Raw genomic sequence first — 19,706 nt, 5'->3', positions numbered from 1 at the left:
CTGTGTGTGTATGTCATGAAAACGGACTCCTGTATACTTTGGAGGAGGGTTTTATTTATTACTGTAATCTGTAATATTACTTGCATGAAAACTAATTTTAATTTTTCTCGTGTTTACCACATCTTTATGTTTAAAGCAGTCTGAATGAGCTTCATTCTTTTCTTCTGACTTTCTTCTTATTTTTGGAGTTAGTATTACTGTGTTTTCTGTGTAGTAAAAACAAATCTTGTCTTTTTCCTTCCACCTCTAGTTGTCACATTAGTCCCTTATTGACTTAATGTTCATCCTGAATTAAATACAGTAGTTGATGCATGATAATATTTATTTTTAAGGAGTACCTTCTTACTTTAAATATAAACAAAATGTGGACCCTCTTCCCCAATTTTTTGGATTCACTATACAAATACTACTAAAGTTGATAGTTCATTGTATTTGAATAATTGGGAGGAGAATTAAATTTTTGCACATGTGTTTGGTTCTTTATACAGAAACCAAGGTTAGATATCTCAAACAGGACATCTATAAAGCTAACATTTGATGTGGTGTAATAACAAAACTGTTTATTTTCATTTTAAAAATAAAGGACCACTCCAAGATACGAAGTATATTTCATACTTGAAGTTTATGAAATTTGATAGAAACATTAAAACTAGGACAGTTGAACCATACAGTTCACAATACTTAGGCCATAATTTTGTTTAGAAAGTTCCTTTTTCTGTCAGTGTGATGAAGTTTGAGTAGCTCATGCTTACTGTTTATTAATTACTATTTTGTACTTCGTGCAAGGGTGTTTGAGAGATGAGGAGGGATGGAGAAGCCAAAGCTGGTTTTCTTGTACATGAAATGTGTTTCATTTTGTGCTGACTTGATGAGAAAATATATTGGTATAAAAACACCGAAGAAAGTGACACTTTCCTGCTAGCGTGTTCTGATTTTAAAGTACATCTAAGCAGTCTTGAGCACTTTGTCCTGTCAGGAAACTGGTCTGCCTTAGTGTCTGTGCTTCATTTATCGTTCAGGAATTTGAAATTCCCTGCAAGCCTCAGTCGTTAAGCCCAGTGACCTGCCTATCAAACCATAACAAACATAGAAGTCAAGCATGTAGGTCATTCACACATCTTCATGGGACTGTGTCTACTTCCTTTTTCTTTAACCTTTTTCAACACCAAAGTCATTTGTTTTGGTAAAGGTGAAGAGTGTACTCTCTTGGTGGTGACCCTGTAAGTGATGAAGTATTCTTTAAAAATCTATTCAGGTTATTTTTTTCTCTTTAAATATGCACAGCATTAAAGAGAGATTGGAAAGTATAAAAGAAAAACACCCATAACCTTGTATCCCAGTGCAACTGTCTATGCTTTTGGGCAGCAAAGGGTGAAGAGGAGGGAAATCAGAATTAAAACTTTGAGAAGTCCTAGTTTTCTAGTTGTCTTCTTAGTTTCATTCTATCAGAGGACACGGGTATGTCTAAATCTCACTGAAAAGGTAGGCCATTGAGAAATCATAGCTTGCTAAAGATTCTGCTTTTTGAGTAATCATGTCGATTTAGTTTCCTGCTGCTTATCTTACTACTGTTTCACTCAAACTTGATAAATAATTTTTTCAAAATTAACTTGTTTGAACGCGTAGGGCACCCGGTTGTACCCCAGAGGAGACCACTGAGGTGTGAACTAATACTGGCAACCTAGCAAGCTTCCTGTGAACCTTGGGGTAAAGCAGTTCTTATGTTGATTCGTTTTAACTTCATAAATGTATAATTAATTGCCGAGAATTGTAGTTCTTTATTGATCTTTGGAGCAGTTGTGTTCTGCTTTCAGAGTTGAACAGAGAATTTCATGTTCCTCATGTGTGTGACCACTTGGTTCCCCAGCCAGTCAAGAGTCCACGTGTATACTTGACTTCTTCACAGGGTCCCCAACGCCTACAACAGTGCCCGCCCAGGGTACAGGAAGCACTCAGTAGTTGTCAAATGAGCTAATTAAAATAGTTATACACAACAGAATTACCCTTGACCTGAATCTTAGGTATTGTGTGGGGGGGGGGGGGGTTCCATAAATGGATTTTCCATGAAATTTTACTTTGTGTTAGAAATGCCATTTGAATGCATCACGGACATTTCCAAATTGTATTATGCACTGTATTAATTTCTTAATACTGGAGTATTCCATCCAAACATACTTCACCTGCTGGCTCAAGGATGTCATTATGAATAATAATTGGTATAATTCCTATGTGGGCAAGCAAAGCTTGTGGGACTGCCTTTATGTTAATAACTGCAACTTAGAAAAGATAAAAACTAATATTCTAATGGCTTTTGTAGACCTGCCTACCCACAGTTATCTGGGTAATAGCCCAAGACTGGCTCCCTTTCTCTTATCAGGAAATGCAAATGAAATGATCTTTTTGGCAGGTAGTTACTATTTAGTAGCTTTTGTTTTCAGGTTCAGAGAACTGTCTGGAAAATCAAAATTTTTCTTGCTTTTTTTTTTTTGGATGCTTGACCTCTAGAGAAGTAGGCATATTATAAAACTGGTTACACCATGTGGTTGAAGGCATGTGCTTATGATAAAATTTTCATCTCAAAAGGAGAATTGTTTTTTAGAGTTTCCCATTTGTTTGCTCTGTTTGAAATGTTTAGTTATCATAAGCAGTCTTTAGTTACCATAAGCAAAATTCTCATAAGCTTGAATTTAATGTAATAAAACTACATTTGTTCTGCAGTGCATAGTTAAGGGAGGCTTTTTGGGGTTTTATTGGCCTTTCAAATTTTTCTCTTTCTGCATTTTATTCAACTCAGAAGGAATTAATTTCTAAACATTAGAAAATGTTTTATACCAAGATAGGTCTTCTGTAACTTGAACTACAAAAATGTCTTCATTTTCATTAATTGAGAGATGTAAATTTTTTTCTCTGTTTTTGATCGCGTTCTTCCACAATCTGTTATTGATTGGAAAATGTTTTATGTTGAGACAGGTCTCCCTGTACCTAGAACTGTAAGAATCTCCTCATTTTCATTAATTGAGAGATGTAAATTTCTTCTCTATTTTTGATCACATTCTTCCACAGTCTCTATTATTGTTATCAACTCAGTCCTTTCCAGTCAAGGATGACTGTGTGAGTTAAGACGAGCACGGGGAGTGGTTCCTCTGGGATTTAGGATTATGTGTGGCATTTTGTTTTGCTTTGTTTTGTTTTGATGTTCCACATTGCTTATCTGTGTTTTCTACTTTTCTGAAATAATAAGCCTATATTATTTAAACAATACATTACCAATAAATAAGAGTATAGAATACTGTTTATATTCATTTAAGAGTTGGGCTTAATTTCACAGTGGTCTAAAATAATAAGATGCAAAAAAAAAAAAAAATGACAAGAAAAGGGAAAAATAAACCCAATGTAAAAATATTACCCACAGTGATAAACCCAAGTAAGAAATTGAATTTCTGTGTAAATATAAAGGATATAGCTTAAGAGAAATCCTAAAAGGCTAAGCGTTACATAGGTTAGATTTTTAGGTAGGAGTCAGTAAATAGAAAAGGAAAAAAATAGGCAAATGTGTACCTACTTGAATTATGTATAACTGATTCTTGACCATCAATGAATGGGTTATGAAGGTCACATATTCCCTAAAAAACAAAGTTCGTCTAGAAAAGTAATTTTGAATAATTAATTTTGTAGTTAGTAATACTATAAATGTGTGTAATGCTGATTGATATCTGTTTTCTTAATACTGTACAATTAGCATAGGAAAATATGGGGGTTATATTTTTGTAGCACATGTAATATGTTAATATCTCTACTGGGGAAAGAGGTCTTTATCTCTAGAAATCCCACAACTTTCCCTTTCCAGAACTGTGTCTCCCAAGCCCGTGGCAGCACTACAGATATATTAATAGCATGGAGAGCCTGATGTGTCCATCACCAGCACATACTAACAGTAGCATTGTCTGGCTCTTCTGGTTGTGTTTGGTTTTTTTCTTTTTCTTTTTATAATTTAGACATTATGCTTGATTAATTCACCTAGTAACTCATGTAAGTTAAAATGTATCGAGCATTTATTATGCATCATGCATTGTCTCATTTATTTTGCTTCTCACAGTAACTCATAGTTGGTTTTATTATCATTCCCATTTTACTGATGATGAACCAGAGCATGAAGACGTCCGGTGCTGCTGCTAATCCATGGCAGACTTGGGCCTCAAACCCTAAAAATTCTGTTCTTAATCACTGTGGTGTTTCTGTTTCTGTTGACTCTAAAGTTCGTTTACGACAAAGTCCCCTTTCTCACCCTGGAAGAGAGCTTCCGTGGATACTTGAAACTGTGATTCACTGTGGGCTTGGGTCCGGGGAATTTCAGCTCCCGTTCTAAGTTCTCATAGACCATCAGAACATACCCTCCTGCATTTCTGATTACAAGAAGACTTTGTAAATAAACAGAACATGGATTATCATGGTGGTTCTAAAACGCAAGATGGTAAGTATAACTTGAAGTCTTCAAAATGCAAGATTAAGAGCCCATGTTTTCAAATCTTAGATGATGACAACATTGTACATCGTGCAGTTTAATTTTGCCAATTGATCCTAGACTGTCAGGCAACAAGTACTGCCACTGGGTACTTATTTCCTTTGTTAACAAACCTTCACAGGCAGTTCCAGGTACAAGATACAGAGAGATTACTAGTTAGTCCCCACCTTCTCAAAGAGACTGCCAGATATAAATTAGTATTTGTTAAACTGAAGTTGAACTGAATATAGCAAAAGAGAATTTCAGTAAAATGGAAACGTAATCAGCCTTTACTCATCTAGAGGGCGGGCAGGAAGAGGATTCTTTGTAGTGAGAGGTGAGGAAGTTACAAGGAACCAGCGGAGGGCATTTCAGGCAAGTGGTGGGGGCACTTAGGAAAGAGTTGAAGAGTAAATAAGTGGCGAACTGGAACAATCAGGGGAAAACTCCTTTTTTGGAGCAATTTGACGAAGGACTGAGCACCCTCTTCTGTACTCTGATGGTTCCCTAGCTTCCCTGAGCTCTCATTTTCTTGTGTGTCTTCCCAGCTCGACTGAATTTCTTGGGGTTGGGAAATGCCTGTTGTCTGAGTTTTTAAAATCTTGGGTGTTTCGTGATCGAGGATTGTGAACGTATTTGTAAGCAGTGAAGAAGAAAGACAACAGTATGTGAGGAACATGGCACTGTGTTCCTGCTTTCTTAAATAACATTTAACTTTAGAACATACTTTGTTTTTAATAGGTCCATTTCAATTGCATCTTGTCACTTCCCCCGAAGTGTCACACTGAGTACAGCTTCAAGGAGTCGGGGGCGTTTGTTCTGAGGTCAGTTTCTTCACAAATGGGGTTGTGTCATATGACTCCTCTTCAGTTATATTTCAAAAGGTGGCAGGTTGACGTTTTTACTAGTTCTATAGTGTTCTGTTAGTTATGTTCTTCTAACTCATAATTCCGATTTGGAAGCAATCCCTTTGAGAGTCAGAGAAAAGGAGTCAGCCTCAGACATCCATGGGGATACATACATTGCCTTTTATAGTTCTCTGTAGGGCTTCCCATATACAGTGAGTCAACAAATATTCCTTATCTGAAGAGGTACTTTAAGGTAAACATTTTACTATCAAATATATTTTTAATCCATTTGCTTTAATTGGATTTCATTGGCATATATATAAGACTCATCTCTGGGAGTTCAGGGATTTTTTTCAGCCTAAAATTATAGCACTTATTTTTCAGCCAGAAACATTTTTTACTGTGTTTACATATTTGTATGATGTTGCTTCACACAGGTAACAGGAAACCGTGTTGATGAGAACAGGATGTTTGTGTTGATGTGCCTATAAACCCTAAGCTTTGTCTTTCTTTAGTTAAACCAGGTTCTAGAGAAAACTTCAAGGATTCTAACAAAGTCCTAGGTTATGCCAACCGAGACTATCTTGGGGGCCAGTCTGTTCCAGGCTTCCCAGTGGGGGCTGCAGGTGGAGATCCCTAGAGGAGCTGGGGATATGGTGACTGTGAAGTGGCCCCATGAGGATGAGGTTATAGTGGGTGATAGCCTCACGGGGATGAGGCTATGGGGCTCTAGATCTGATGTTTTTGGAAAGGCAGAATATTTAGATCTCTAGGTTTTTATTTTCTTGGCATTTCTGGATTCTCAAATCCTGGCAGCTAACTGAAAATGTTTAGAAACATTATATACCCCCTCCTGTTCGCTGCCTCCCTCAAAAGACACTTCTAGAATCTTCTTCTCTCAACAGGACTGTGACCGCCTGTAATGGTCTCCATCAGCTGACTCAGGCCCCAGTCATTCCCCCACCCCCGGGCCACCACGCTTGCCACCCAGCTTTTCTCTGTGCCCCTGTTTCCCCCCGTCCCCGCCAAGTCTCTTCTCAACACAGTGGCTCTTGGGGTTCTGCTGAGACCATGTGTCAGTTAGGTTTTGTTCTTCTTGTCCCGCGAGCCTGCTAAGTACTGTGCCCAGGCTCTGGACTGTGGCTTTTCCAGGCTCCTGGAGCCAAAAACCAACTGTCAGGCTCACCTCCTGGTTCTTCTTCTGGATCGCAGTCTGACAAGTACAGGCTTCCAAGTAACTCTCTGATGGCTTCAGAGAGATGGAGAGAGTGGGAGGTGGGAGAGGCGGGGCTGGCAGGCAGGTCTTCTGTGCTCGGGCTCACCAGCTGCCCCCTCGGTGGCCACTGCCCGAAGCAGACCTCCTCCCTCTGCTCCGCTCACATTCACTTTCTGTTGGTGGGTGCTGCGCTTACTGTTTGCTTCTGAGAGCCTTAGCACTCTGCTTATTGTCTATCATTGCAGACTGTCTTGTTTTAAATGATACGTGTGGTTCTCAGCTTGTAACTTTCCCATAGGTGAGCATGTTGAAGGTCTTTACTTGAGTCCTTAGCACTGGTGCCCAGCGTATAGTAGGTGCGCAGCAAACTGGCGAATGGAAGCGCCCCTTTTGCTGACCTTTCCACGTGGCTTCCAGACCTTACACCCTGCTAGCTTCCGGGGGCATCTCTGAGCTGCCAAACTCAGACACTTTCCAGTTTTCTCTGAGCTCAGAGCTTGCAGATGGTAGGTACTTGGTAAATTAAACGCATGATTTGTGCCTCTTGGGTTTTTTGTTTGTTTTTTTCCCTGGTGCCTACTAGAGTTCTAGAAGAAACTAAAGGTAAGCAAACATGAGCTCTTTGGGTTTTCAGCTTTCTTCAGGATGCATTCCAAAGCAGTTTCTAGTGAATTTGGAATCACTGTCTCTATCATTCCCATCTGTTAGTAAGGGTAATCAAGAGCTGACATAACTGATGTGCTTTATTTGGAGGATAAGCAATGAAAAAAGACACATTCCCCCATTGTAGACTACATTTGAGTCTGTTGACCATCCTCGGGTTCTTTGTATTTTGAAAATTGGGTGGATTTTCTTGTTCTGTCTGCATTTGGTACTAAGGGGAGAACACAAGACTGTGAATCCATTCATGAAATATGCTTTTAAAGTTATTCACTTTTTTTTTAAAATGTTGGTGCGTGTGAGAGAAAACAGAGGTAAAGAGAGAAACTAACTTATTTAGGCATGATTGTTAATTTTCTTTTATTTTCTGTTTACTTATCGCTTTGGATAAATATACTGGAATACTGCCAAAAATTCAGGTGGCTGAATACTAATTTTGTTGAAATTGGATGGAACAGCCATCCCCTGCCAATTTTCTGTCTAAATTATGCAGAAATCTGACTCTTGCAAGACAGAAATCTGGTAAAAAATAGAGTCCTAATTTTCTAGTTAGTCAGTAAGACCTTCAGCAGACTAATTATTCTTGTTTCAGCTTTTCTTTTTCAGGTAGCGAAAGAAATCCAAGAAAAAGGAAATCCAGTAGAAGTTGCTAGCCATTTTTCTCCTGTGACCCAAATGTAGATTTGTGGGGTTAAAGAACATGACATTCACAATTTGTCTGGTGCAGAGCAGCACTGAGCCTCAGAAAACAATTAGTGCATCTTTCAGACGTATGGTAGTTACTGAATAATTACTCAAATAATGGTCAGTAATGGAATACAAAGGGTTATCTCTTAGCTAATCCTTGAGTAATGGAATTGGTGTATCTCTGATTTTTCTCTCGGCCTTCCAGGGTTCAGAAGAATGAGACAAAAGTGATTATGGGAACTAGAGGGAGCCACTGGAGGCCAGCGACGAAAAGGAGACCTTATCTGAAGCAATTAATCAAGAAACTCATATTGTGGGACAATTATTCAGAGCTAATTCTAAAATAGCTTCAGAGCCCCAGGTCTTGGGATATTTCTTCCAGAGTTTTGTCAAGGTCATTTACAGCACAGGAGCAACCCTGCATTAGAATAAAGGTTTGGTTAAGAGCATGTATACTCCGTACCTAGAAGCCTGTGCAGTGTAAAGGCATAGCGTCAGTCATCAACTACTTAATGTAGTTGTTAGTTTTTACTTTGTTTTTATGGTAGCAAACTGTGAAAAATAGAATGAGGTATCATCCCAAGGATAAACGGCCTTTCTTGATCCACTTTCTTTAAGTACGTTGGCCTCTGGCACGTGCCTGTTTGCTTCACTGTGTACACTGGGAAAGCAGTGCTGCTATGCAAGCTCAGTGACTTTTTACATGTGTGTATTTTCATATAATAATTGATCTTCTATTGAGTGTGGTTGTGTTCAATCTGACTAGTCCTTTAGCATTTTTCCCCCTGAGTGGCTAGAGAACTGTTATTTTCTCAGGAGTCTGGTCTCCGCCAATATGTCACTTCCTCAGTGAATGTTCTGTCTAAAATAGCCCTTTCCCTCCCCAGACATGTGATCCTGTTTTATGAACTTCTGAGCACTTAATCACTATGGAATATTGTTTATAGTTATTAGTTGCCTATCCACTCTACCGACATGTAAAGTCTCTGGGAAGGGAAACCTTGTCCTTTGTTTACTTAGGTCCGTGTGGCCTGCTGTACATTGATCATAATAAACATTTGCTGGGTAAAGAAAGGAATGAATGAATGAAATGGTCTTTATCTTCTTACCCTTCTGCCTTCCCACTTCCACCTCCACCACCACTGTTTCTTCGGTGTTTCGAAAAAAAACCACCACTGTTTTTTTGGTGCATGGCTGACAGGACACTTGGGTTGTGCATGTTTCTAACTGAGTCCAAACATGGCGACACCCTGCCTTCTTATTTCAACTCAGACTGTCGACGGGTGTGCTTTCTATTTGTTGCCATGCTTCTCGCATTGTTGGCTTGCTGTTGGTGATTCTGCTCTCCAGAGTGGCCCCCAGGCAGGATGCTGACTGGCGCTCCCAAATGCAAGAAGGCTGCGATGCACTAATGGTGAGAGCGGAGTGCTCCATGCAGCCGTGGTCATAGAGCCGTCGGCAGGGAGCTCACTGTGAGGGAGTCCACATGTGTGTTAAATGAGATGTCTTTAGACAGAAACACACATGAAGCGAGATTACATATGGATCTGCTGTCAGAGATGTGACCAGGGCCTCTGAGGAACCTAGCCTTGTATTTCCTCTGGGAACAGTGGTTCAGTCTTCACTAATTTAGTATTTGCAGCCCCTTTGTAGAATGTAACCGCCACAGATCACACAAATCTACTGTTCATGTGAACACATAATTAATATGTTGCTATGTGGCAAGCCACCTCAGAGATTAGTGGCTTAAAATTACTGTTGATACTCACTCATAATCCTGCAAGTTGGCATTTGGGGTTGGCTCAGCAGTGCGGTTCTTCCGCTGGGTGTGGATATACTTTTTCCATCAGTTAGTATGGTCCATGGGGTTGCAAAGAGTCAGACACGACTGAGAGACTTCACTCACTCAGTGATCAGTGGCCTCCCTTGTATGTCTGACGGGTGTGACCAGGGCTCTGAGCGATGCATTTCTCACCTCCTAGAGTCTAACCCAAGCTCATTCACACTAGGGGGGTTGCAGGTCTCCCAGGAGCAGCAGGAGGGCAAGCCCCAGTCTGCAAGTGGTTTTCAGTCCTCTGCCGTCACTGTTGCCAACTCTGATCCATCAGCCACGGCAAGTCACGCAACCACCCAGATCAAGTAGGCTCCACCTCCTGCCGAGACCTAGAGTCACCCATAGAAAGGGCATTGGGGCATTGGGACAGGGAGGAAGGGATCCCTCTGATACTCAGAAGCCAAAGAGGCAGTGCTGACTATTACCTGGAATGGGCATGAAAGGAAACAGAAATTCAGAAAGACTAAGCAACCACACCACCAGTGGTGGGCAAAGGCAAGTCACACAACACTGCATGATGGCAGAGTTTCTCTTCTCTGTCTTTTCCCTTCTGATAGACCACTGGCTGATTTAACTTGTTTGACTAGTTCTGGGGATGGAGAATCCGCAGTAAGATTAGCCTCATTGCTACAGGAGAGCAACAACTGCCGTCATCTCTCTCGGAAAGGATTCCATACCCTGTGCATAGTCTTAACTGTCGTGAGTGTAAGAACGTCCTGGTGGAAGTGACTTGTGAATGTGTGGGGCTCGATTGTGGATTTGATCTGCACGAAAGGCTTACATCCTAGGATATGGAATCTTAGTTGTAATAGAATTTATTCTGAAAAACTTAAAGGCAGATGATTAAAATATTAGAGATATTGACATTGTCTGGAGAGATCTCCTTGTATTTATTTCTTTCAAAAAAAAAAAACAAAACACAGTATTACCATAGCTAGGCCCTATTATGCTGTTGTAATCATAGTTGCACCAAGAAGGGTGATTAACGATAGCAATTTATTGTATCTGAGGAGGAGAGAAAATAGGAGATGTTGTTGTTATCATAAATCATATCATAAATAACCCAGAAGAAGCACTCAGAGCGCCCGTGTGGTGTCAGCAGCCAGCCCTCTCAGGCGCGCTCGCCCAGGGTGTAGCCATAGAAACCCCAAAGTCATACTGTTATCTTGGCCTCGCTGCAGTTATGTGATACAACACTATTAACATATAGATTAGGCCATTTATAATACCAGGTGTCATTTCAGGTTGGCCTGCTTATATAGCATTTTAGTTTTTTATTGTGCCAAATGTTAGTGAAAAAAGTGCTTTTCTGCAGGTCAGTGTATATATAGGTATTTGTAATGCATCAGCTTCACTCTGCTATTAATTTATTGTGTTATTGATTGGTTGTACTGTATGAATTGTCATGGCCTAATTGTCTTGTCTTTGTTAGTAATTTCATTTCTTTTTCAGGAAAATAGCTTGGTTTTGATAATACCTACGCACTCATACATGTTGAGCTGTGTTTTAAAGGGTCTAATTTCAGTCACGTCATAGACAGGACAATTTTTAAAGTATCTTATGAAGAGACAGATGGGCTGCAAAAAATTGTTTTGTCCTCATTTGGAACTAAGAGAAAATGTTGGCTGGACTGGGTGGTTTTAATGCTGCTACTCTTCCTGCATTTCCAAGGTGTCCCGTGTCTGCCTGACATTCTCCAGCTGCCCAAGGTCTTTGTCCTCGCCCCATAGCATCCCGCTAGAGCCTGGCCCTCCTCAGAGCACCCTGGGTACCAGACCCTCTCCATCCTCAGCATTCCATCAAATTGCTTCACTGAAGTTTCACTTATTCAGAGTCTCCTCACCTCAAAAAGTAGGGTAGACTCAATCATTTGTCAGGCTTACAGTCTTAAAAATATTCCAGCAGCAGTATTTTAAAAAATACAGCCCTTATCCAAGACATGAATCAAGTGGTCAGAATGCCAAGCTCTGAGGCGTGTGATTAGAGAGATATTTAGGGGCAAAAGGGCTCTGTCCTGCCCTGTAGAGCACCCCCCTGCATGTGGAGATGGCCCTAATATTAGAAATCTTCAGTTCTTTGAAGCAGGAGTCAGATGTCAATCTTATATTTTGCAGATGGGGCGACTCAGGTCTGAGAAAGTAAGTGGGCTGTCCTGGGTCGAGTTGCGGCTCTGGAAACAGGCCCCAGAGTTCATTTCCATCAAGCTTCCTCTATGATCGACCTTGGGGTTTCTGTTCCCATGTCCCTGGATGTGACAGCTTGGGTACCGTAGGCCAGTGACTGCCACAGCACTTGAATCAGTGGCCACACAGTGTGGTGGCTTCTTCAGGATAGGAAGTCGTGTCTTATTTGTATGTTCCTAGGACCTAACGAGGTGCTTGCTCTGCTGGTGTTTACAAGGCTCTTGGAAGGTGAACCAATAAATGAGTGATGAGTAAGGAGTAAATGAATGAATGTAAGTAGTATTGAGTCACTCCAACTGGTTGTAATAAACATACCTAATATATAGAAAGATGTGTTCTGAAAAGTATCCATTTTAAATGAATCTTTTCATATCTATTATGAAAACATTAGTATGCATAACTTAATTAGACAGTGGGAAAGTTTGTGTCATTGTTGCTAGAAATTAATTTCTGCATGTACATTTCTAAAAAATCACAAGAAATCTAGTTTTCAGTACATTTAGTTTTTGGTGAGATGTACAGGTAGCATTTTATTGTCCTTATAAAGTTCAGAAGCACAAGTATATTTTCTGCTTGAGATCATGCATCTGTATAGTTAATGAGATAAAAACCTTTCATGCCCATGCAAACAATTTCCTAACATCCATCAGCTTTTAAGATTATAGTATTTCTTTAAAGGCATTTATTATTCTGGTTTAAAAGATTTTTCTTAAAAAAGATGTTCTTAACCAATATTTTTAATAACTTAGAAGTGTGTTAGTCATTCAGTCGTTGTCTGACTCTTGTAATTCTGTGGACTGTAGTCTGCCAGGCTCCTCTGTCCATGGAATTTCCCAGGCAAGAATACTGAAGTGGGTAACCATTCCCTACTCTAGGGCATCTTCCCAACCCAGTGATTAAACGCTGGTCTCCTGCATGGGCAGGCGGGTTCTTTACCATTGAGCCACCTGAGGAGCAGGTACACTTGCATGTGTTAGACCAAAAAGGTGGCTGTAGAGAAGTTTGGGGAAGAAACATGTTTTGCTTGTTACTTCCCTGGGAAATGTAGGAAGTGTGGATTATTTATTTGTGTCATCAATGAAGGAAGTTGGAGTGGTGTTTGTAGTGTCTCCCCAACTCCGCTTAATATCTATGGAATTTTTAAAACAATGGACAGCAATATAGATCCATTTGTTTTCTTACATATCATTAAAAGAATCTGACAATTGTTCTGCACTAGCAAAATATTGATTTGGTAAATATGGGTAAAAGCTATTTGTGAGTAATTTGTAGCACTTAGAACTTTTCTATAAGTTTGAAATTATTTCAAGTTGAAAAATGTTCACAATCAAATGTTGACTTGAGATCATTGATTGTTTAAAGAGAGATTAACTCCATCTTTTTCTGCATGTTGTAATATTCTGCTACCAATTAAATATATTTTAAATGATATTTCTAACTGTGCTGATAAATTTGTGCTGAATCATTCATATTATTGCCTGTTGTTCCCTTTTTGACAAATGAAAAAGTATTGTTACATATGGACAACGTTTGACAGAATGAGAAGTTACTTCTTAATATGTCAGGTTTTTACTTAGATTGGATTATAGTGTTCACACATTTTAGTGAATTTATATGAAGAGTAAGGTTCTTGGTAGTGGACATGAATCTCTCCCAGTAATTTAACATTAAAAAAAAATAATAGGGGTTCCTACCCTGGTTTATATGTTGTTCTTCATATGTCATTTTTTATGGCCTTTTTTTTCTCTTAGAAGTGTAGGACTTAATCATAATTTATGGTAGTCTTTGATGAATGACAGTGCTAGTAGTCAGTTATAACACATATCAACATTTTGAGTAAACCCTCTCACAAAGAATAATCAGATCAAAAGTCATCTGTTACCTTTATCCAAATCTTAGCATGAGCAGGAAGGGAAACACCAGTTTTGTAAATAATTCCAAACCCTACCTTTGGCAGCATGACCGTAACACTTCCAGAGAACTAGCCTCCTTGAGTAAAATTTCTGTTATCCTTCCAGAGTCTCCCCAACAGCTCCAGACCGCTCTCACTGCTGGATGGAGTTATTAGGGCAGATGACCGCAGTGATTGTCCACTTGACCTGGAGATGCTAACTCTGGACTTGCCCTGTTATGTGGTCTTAGAGAGATTATAGTGAGGAGAGCTGTTTTTTTTTTTTTTAATCTTCTCAAAAAGGATTGTAAAGTCAATTTTAAAAGGTATATCTCTATTATTGTTCATTGTTATTATTTAGTGGTTTGAATACTTACCCAACTCTAATTAGCAATTACTTTTCACTGTCCTCACAAGATAAGCAATACTAGGGTGTCCCCATCTTCTCGATCAAGGACCTGAAGCACTGAGAAGTCAAAAAGAACTTATTTTAAATGTCACAGTAGTTTTCCTTGAACTAGTTTTTTTTTTCCCCAATATTTGTTTGTCACATGGATGCAGAAGAGTCTTTCCCTCTAGTTTAAACATTTTTAAACAGTAGAAAGTGAGTTCTTAGTTCTCTGGAAATAAAAAAATCTTTAAAATACTTCTCATATTAAGTAACATCACCTATTTGACTTTGGAGCACAGCTTCTGTTCTTGTATCTATATTTGTGTTAAATTAGAAAGAGTTGTGACTCAAATTTTTTATACTATTTTTTATACCTTTGTGTAGTAACATGTCAAAAGATCAGGTATCTTGTAATATTAAACTTCTGTTAACCGAATTATATGCTATTTTATAATAAAGCTGTTTTCATGGATAAGTATAGGAAAATGCTAAAAACCACTTTTAGGGCACTTTCCAGATTTTTTATGAATTGTGCTCATTATACACATACACACAATGAGCACTTCCTTGCCAGTCACCTGTAATCAAGCTGAAATTAACCTGCAGGGGGGAGTTTGGGTGACAGTAGAGAATAAACCATTCAGTAGCTATTACATATTTATCTTATTCCAAACTCTTAGACCACAGAATTAAAATAACTCATGTAATAGAAAACCAGACACTAATTATGCAGAATCATCAATTAAGTCTGTGTTTGAACAAGCATAAGCTAGATCAGTTGTATTCATTTGTTTGCATTTTGTAATATTTTAAAAATAAAATATATTTGCTTAAGTGGAAAACTTTCAGTACCAGGAGAATGGATAAATAAGCGTGGTACATTTTTATAATGGTGAAAATGAACCTGCATGGACATAGGAGATGCCCAGAAACATATTGTTAGGGGGGGAAAAGAGCTGAAAGATATTATAGTATGATACCACTTACATAAAGTTCAAAAACAAGTCACTGCATACAAATGTGGTAAAACTGTACAGGAAACAAGGGAAGGACAGTAAAAAGAAGAGGAGTTACCTGGAATGGGGTGGAGTGGAGAGAGGAGAGCATCCATCAGAAAGTGACCAAGGGGCGTCTTGATGGTGCTGCTAGGGTTGTCTTCTTAAAGTTGGGTGGTGGTTTTACAGGTACCCATTCATCGTTATGCTTTACGCCTTGCATGCAGTCACACTCTGTTATGTATCTGTTTCTAATTCAGAAAACTGTTATAAATATTTTCACACTTTTCCTGTTCTTATTAAAGTTTTATTAAAGTCTTTCTCTTCCAGCAAAATTCCCTCTTCCATTTTGATTAATTTTGATGCCACCATTGAAGCTTTCTTATAAAATCTTTAAGTGTAAAATATTTGTAAATTAAATTAATTTTTAAGTATTTTTATAATTCACTTATATTCCTCTAAACGACATAAAGCTTCTAGATGCATATAAGTTAATAGGGACTGGAAATAAAAACATGAAAATTAAACATTAAAAATAAAATAACAGAAATGGAATAATCCTCCCTAGCTGGTGGAGACCCACTTTGAATCAAGCATTATGTTAAAAAATTTTTTTCACTTAAATGTAAGCAGCCATCATAAATTTTTTAATACTTTCTGAGTTTCTTATACAGTTTCCTTGTGCCCCCCTCCATCTCTGCGTCATCTGTTCCTTCATCCTGTACTTCTTCATTCCCAGTCTCCAAATATCCAAAACACTACCTCATTTGTCAGGTCTTTTCCCGGTCTTGACACAGAGGTGATCTGTTTCTCCTTTGAGCTGCTTTGACACTTGGTCTGTCTCATGGTCCTGATCACTTGCCACATGCTGTCCACCTGCGCGGTGTCTCCCGCTGAGCTGTAAGGTCTTTTAGGTTGTGGTTTATTCCTGACTTCTTCCAGTAGCCCTTTCAGCCTTTATCATCGTGCATGGTAGATGCAGCGTAGTTAATATTGTGCGGGAGGAAAGAATATGACCCCACAACAACTTGGTCAGGTTGGCAGGGCAAGTAACATTAGCCCCTTTTGAGAGGTCAGAAAACAGCCTCCGAGAGGTTGAGAGACTGCCTCGGGCCCATTGCTCTGCAATGCCTGCACGCCTGTGGAAACACCGCATCTCTAAGGCCAAGCTGAGTGTCTTCCATGTCACCACACCACTTCTCAAAGTGGCTGTCCTCAAGTCAGCAGACGGGAGAAAGAAGTAGCATATGAACTATTAAAAAGTATTCTTTTCTGTCATTTCTGAGGTTAGTAGTTTACATGCTAACCCATCTCTTGGTTTTGAGAGGGGTGTGTGTGCGCGCATGTACACAAGAGGAAGAGAAGAAGAGAAAGGCAGTATTTAGTCAAGTTAGGAAAAGAATTAAGGAAGCAGACGGCAAAGAGGAAGTCCTTAGCAGACTTCAGATCCTGCATTTAGGGCCACGTCGCTCAGAAGGAAAACAGTTCATATGTCTCCTGTCACTGGTCGCCACTCCTCAAACAAAGACAGCACACGTATTTGGAAGGTCCTAGAAAACTTAACCACTCTACTCTCTAACAACTGTCAATAATTTCCTTTCTTTCCTAGAAATCATGTCTTGAAGTGTTGTTGTTTTTTTTTATCCTTAGGGTATTTTTTTAGTATATATATTCTATAACACTTCTTTTTTCTTCCTTCCCCAGAAGAAGAAGAGGAGCAGGTGCCCACAGATGGAGGCACATCAGCAGAAGCCATGCAGGTTCCCTTGGAAGAAGACGACGAGCTGGAGGATGAGGAGATTATTAATGATGAGAACTTCTTGGGTAAGAGACCTCTGGACAGTCCGGAAGCTGAAGAAATGCCCGCGATGAAGCGGCCACGCCTCCTGAGCACCAAGGGGGACGCCCTGGACGTGGTGGTACTGGAGGCTCGAGAGCCACTCAGCTCGCTGAACCCCCAGAAGATCCCTCCCATGCTGTCCCCCGTCCACACCCAGGACAGCACGGACCCAGCTCCTCCATCACCAGAGCCGCCAATGTTAGCTCCAGTGGCAAAATCACAGATGCCAACTGCAAAACCATTGGAAGCAAAGTCGTTTACACCCAAAACAAAGACTAAAACCAGTTCTCCAGGACAGAAGACGAAATCACCCAAAATGATTCCGTCACCAGCCATGGTCGGAAGTCCTATTCGGTCTCCAAAAACCATATCCAAAGAAAAGAAATCTCCTGGACGTTCCAAGAGCCCCAAGAGCCCCAAGAGCCCCAAGGTCATGACTCACATTCCCCAAGTACCTGTCAGACCTGACACACCCAACAGGACTCCTTCAGCCACAATAAGTGAGAAAATCAGTAAAGAGGCTATTCAGGTGAAACAGATACAAGCACTGCCTGATGCTGGGCGACTGAACAATGAGAGTCAGCTCAGAAAGGCTGTCATCACTGACAAGACCATTGACGACTCCATCGATGCCGTGATCGCACGGGCTTGCGCGGAACGTGAGCCCGATCCTTTTGAGTTCTCTTCTGGGTCCGAATCAGAAGGAGACATTTTTACCAGCCCTAAGAGAATTTCAGGTTCAGAATCTGCTACCCCCAAAGCCTCCACCTCCTCCAATAATTTCCCCAAGTCCGGGTCCACCCCTCTGCCTCTTTCAGGTGGAACTTCAAGTTCGGACAATTCGTGGACAATGGACGCATCCATCGACGAGGTGGTTCGGAAGGCCAAGATGGGGACCCCTCCTAGCATGCCCCCCAGCTTCCCTTACATTTCCTCCCCTTCGGTCTCTCCTCCCACCCCCGAGCCCTCGCACAAGGTGTACGAGGAGAAACCCAAACCACCCGCCTCCTTGGACGTCAAAAAGAAGTTGAAAAAGGAACTGAAGACGAAGATGAAGAAGAAAGAGAAGCAGCGAGATAAGGAGAGGGACCGGGACAAAAGCAAGGAGAAAAGCAAAGAGAAGGAGAAAGGGAAGGAGAAGGAGAAAGACAGGGAGGCCAGCAAGGAAGCCAAGTATCCCTGGAAGGACTTTCTCAAAGACGAAGAGGCAGATCCCTACAAGTTTAAGATAAAAGAGTTCGAAGATGTGGATCCAAAAGCCAGGTTGAAAGATGGGATGGTGAGGAAGGAAAAGGAGAAGCACAAAGACAAGAAAAAAGACCGAGAAAAGGGCAAAAAGGACAAAGAGAAGCGGGACAAAGAGAAAGCGAAAGAGAAAGGCCGCGAGGAGAAGCTGAAGGCCACCCCGGCCCCGCTGGTCCTGCCCCCCAAGGACGTGGCGCTGCCCCTGTTCAGCCCCGCCGCCGCCATGCGCATCACGGCCGTGCTGCCCTCCCTGACGCCCGTGCTCCCCGAGAAGCTCTTCGAGGAGAAGGAGAAGCCCAAGGAGAAGGAGAGGAAGAAGGACAAAAAGGAGAAGAAGAAAAAGAAGGAGAAAGAAAAGGAGAAGGAGAAGAAGGAGAAGGAGAGGGAGAAGGAGAAGCGCGAGAGAGAGAAGCGGGAGAAGGAGAAGGAGAGACACAAGCACGAGAAAGTAAGCGCCTTACCTTCGGGGCCCTTTGAACCCTGTCCCGGTGCGAGACGCAGGCAGAGCCAGCAGCGGTCTGTCCGACCCGATGTAGATCACCCGCGGCTTCACCGGAAGCTGGCCTGTAATGTGTTTACAAAACTTAATTTTAATTCTCAAACCCATGAACCTGTCATCAGCCTCCCCCTCCCCCCGTACACCAGAAAACATTCAAAATTCATAGCCTGAGAGGAATCCAATCCACAGGCCATCATATCTCTGTTAGCCTCACTAATCTCTGGCTAGTTTAAAAAGATCCGTAATCTCTTCAATTGTAAATAGTATTTTTCTTTTTTTTTTTTTACAATTATCAAGTCTGCTGCATACCGATCTGTACCCAAATAGCAGATACCTGGAAAAAGCAGCACCTCGTTTTCTCAGAGCAGGCGAAACCATGGCCCTGCCCTCCTAAGAGGACAGCAAGGTCCATGGGTCCTCGCTCCCTCACGCGGCTCTCTGCTTGGTGAGCCGTTTTGCAAGTATTTAAGGTCATGCCTATCTTCTACTTTCTGTAACACGTCTTATCCTTCTGTTTTCTGCTTTAATAAGATGAGGACACATCTTTTGAGTATCTAGCTCATCTGACAGCCTGGTTAGTGGGGAGAAACTAATGCTGAATATTTTCCATGTAAGTAGCTCAGGCTTCCATAGGACACAGTCTAAGAAACCGATGAATTGATACATCCTGCGGGAAGGACCTTGAGTCCTGGGGCACAGGGTGTGACCTCTGCCTTGAGAGCTTTGCTCTCTCCCCACCATGCTTTGGATTACAGTGGTTGACTGGTTGATCAGACAATTTCGTTTAAACTTTCTTAAAAAGTGTCCAAGTATTCCTGCTGCCATACACATAGACCCTCAAAGAGCCTCTCCCTGCCCTCTGGGAGCATCCCTCTTTGAGGCTGGCTACAAAATCATACCCAGTAATTTTTCCCAC

At 40.9% G+C, this 19,706-nt stretch overlaps 1 protein-coding gene across 1 annotated transcript in view; it reads left to right on the top strand.

The window, feature by feature from the left end:
* Window positions 1–19,706, top strand: part of TAF3 (TATA-box binding protein associated factor 3) — a 118,802-nt gene that overhangs the window by 66,617 nt on the left and 32,479 nt on the right. The window contains exon 3 of the mRNA XM_043479338.1: window positions 16,911–18,739. Within this exon, the coding sequence (XP_043335273.1) occupies window positions 16,911–18,739 (1,829 nt within the window). The remainder of the gene's footprint in view (window positions 1–16,910; window positions 18,740–19,706) is intronic.

Source organism: Cervus canadensis, chromosome 10 (assembly GCF_019320065.1).
Source record: "Cervus canadensis isolate Bull #8, Minnesota chromosome 10, ASM1932006v1, whole genome shotgun sequence".
Taxonomy (NCBI): Eukaryota; Metazoa; Chordata; class Mammalia; order Artiodactyla; family Cervidae; genus Cervus; species Cervus canadensis.
Note: the sequence above shows the minus strand (reverse complement) of the source record. Positions and strands in the feature narration are given on the sequence as shown.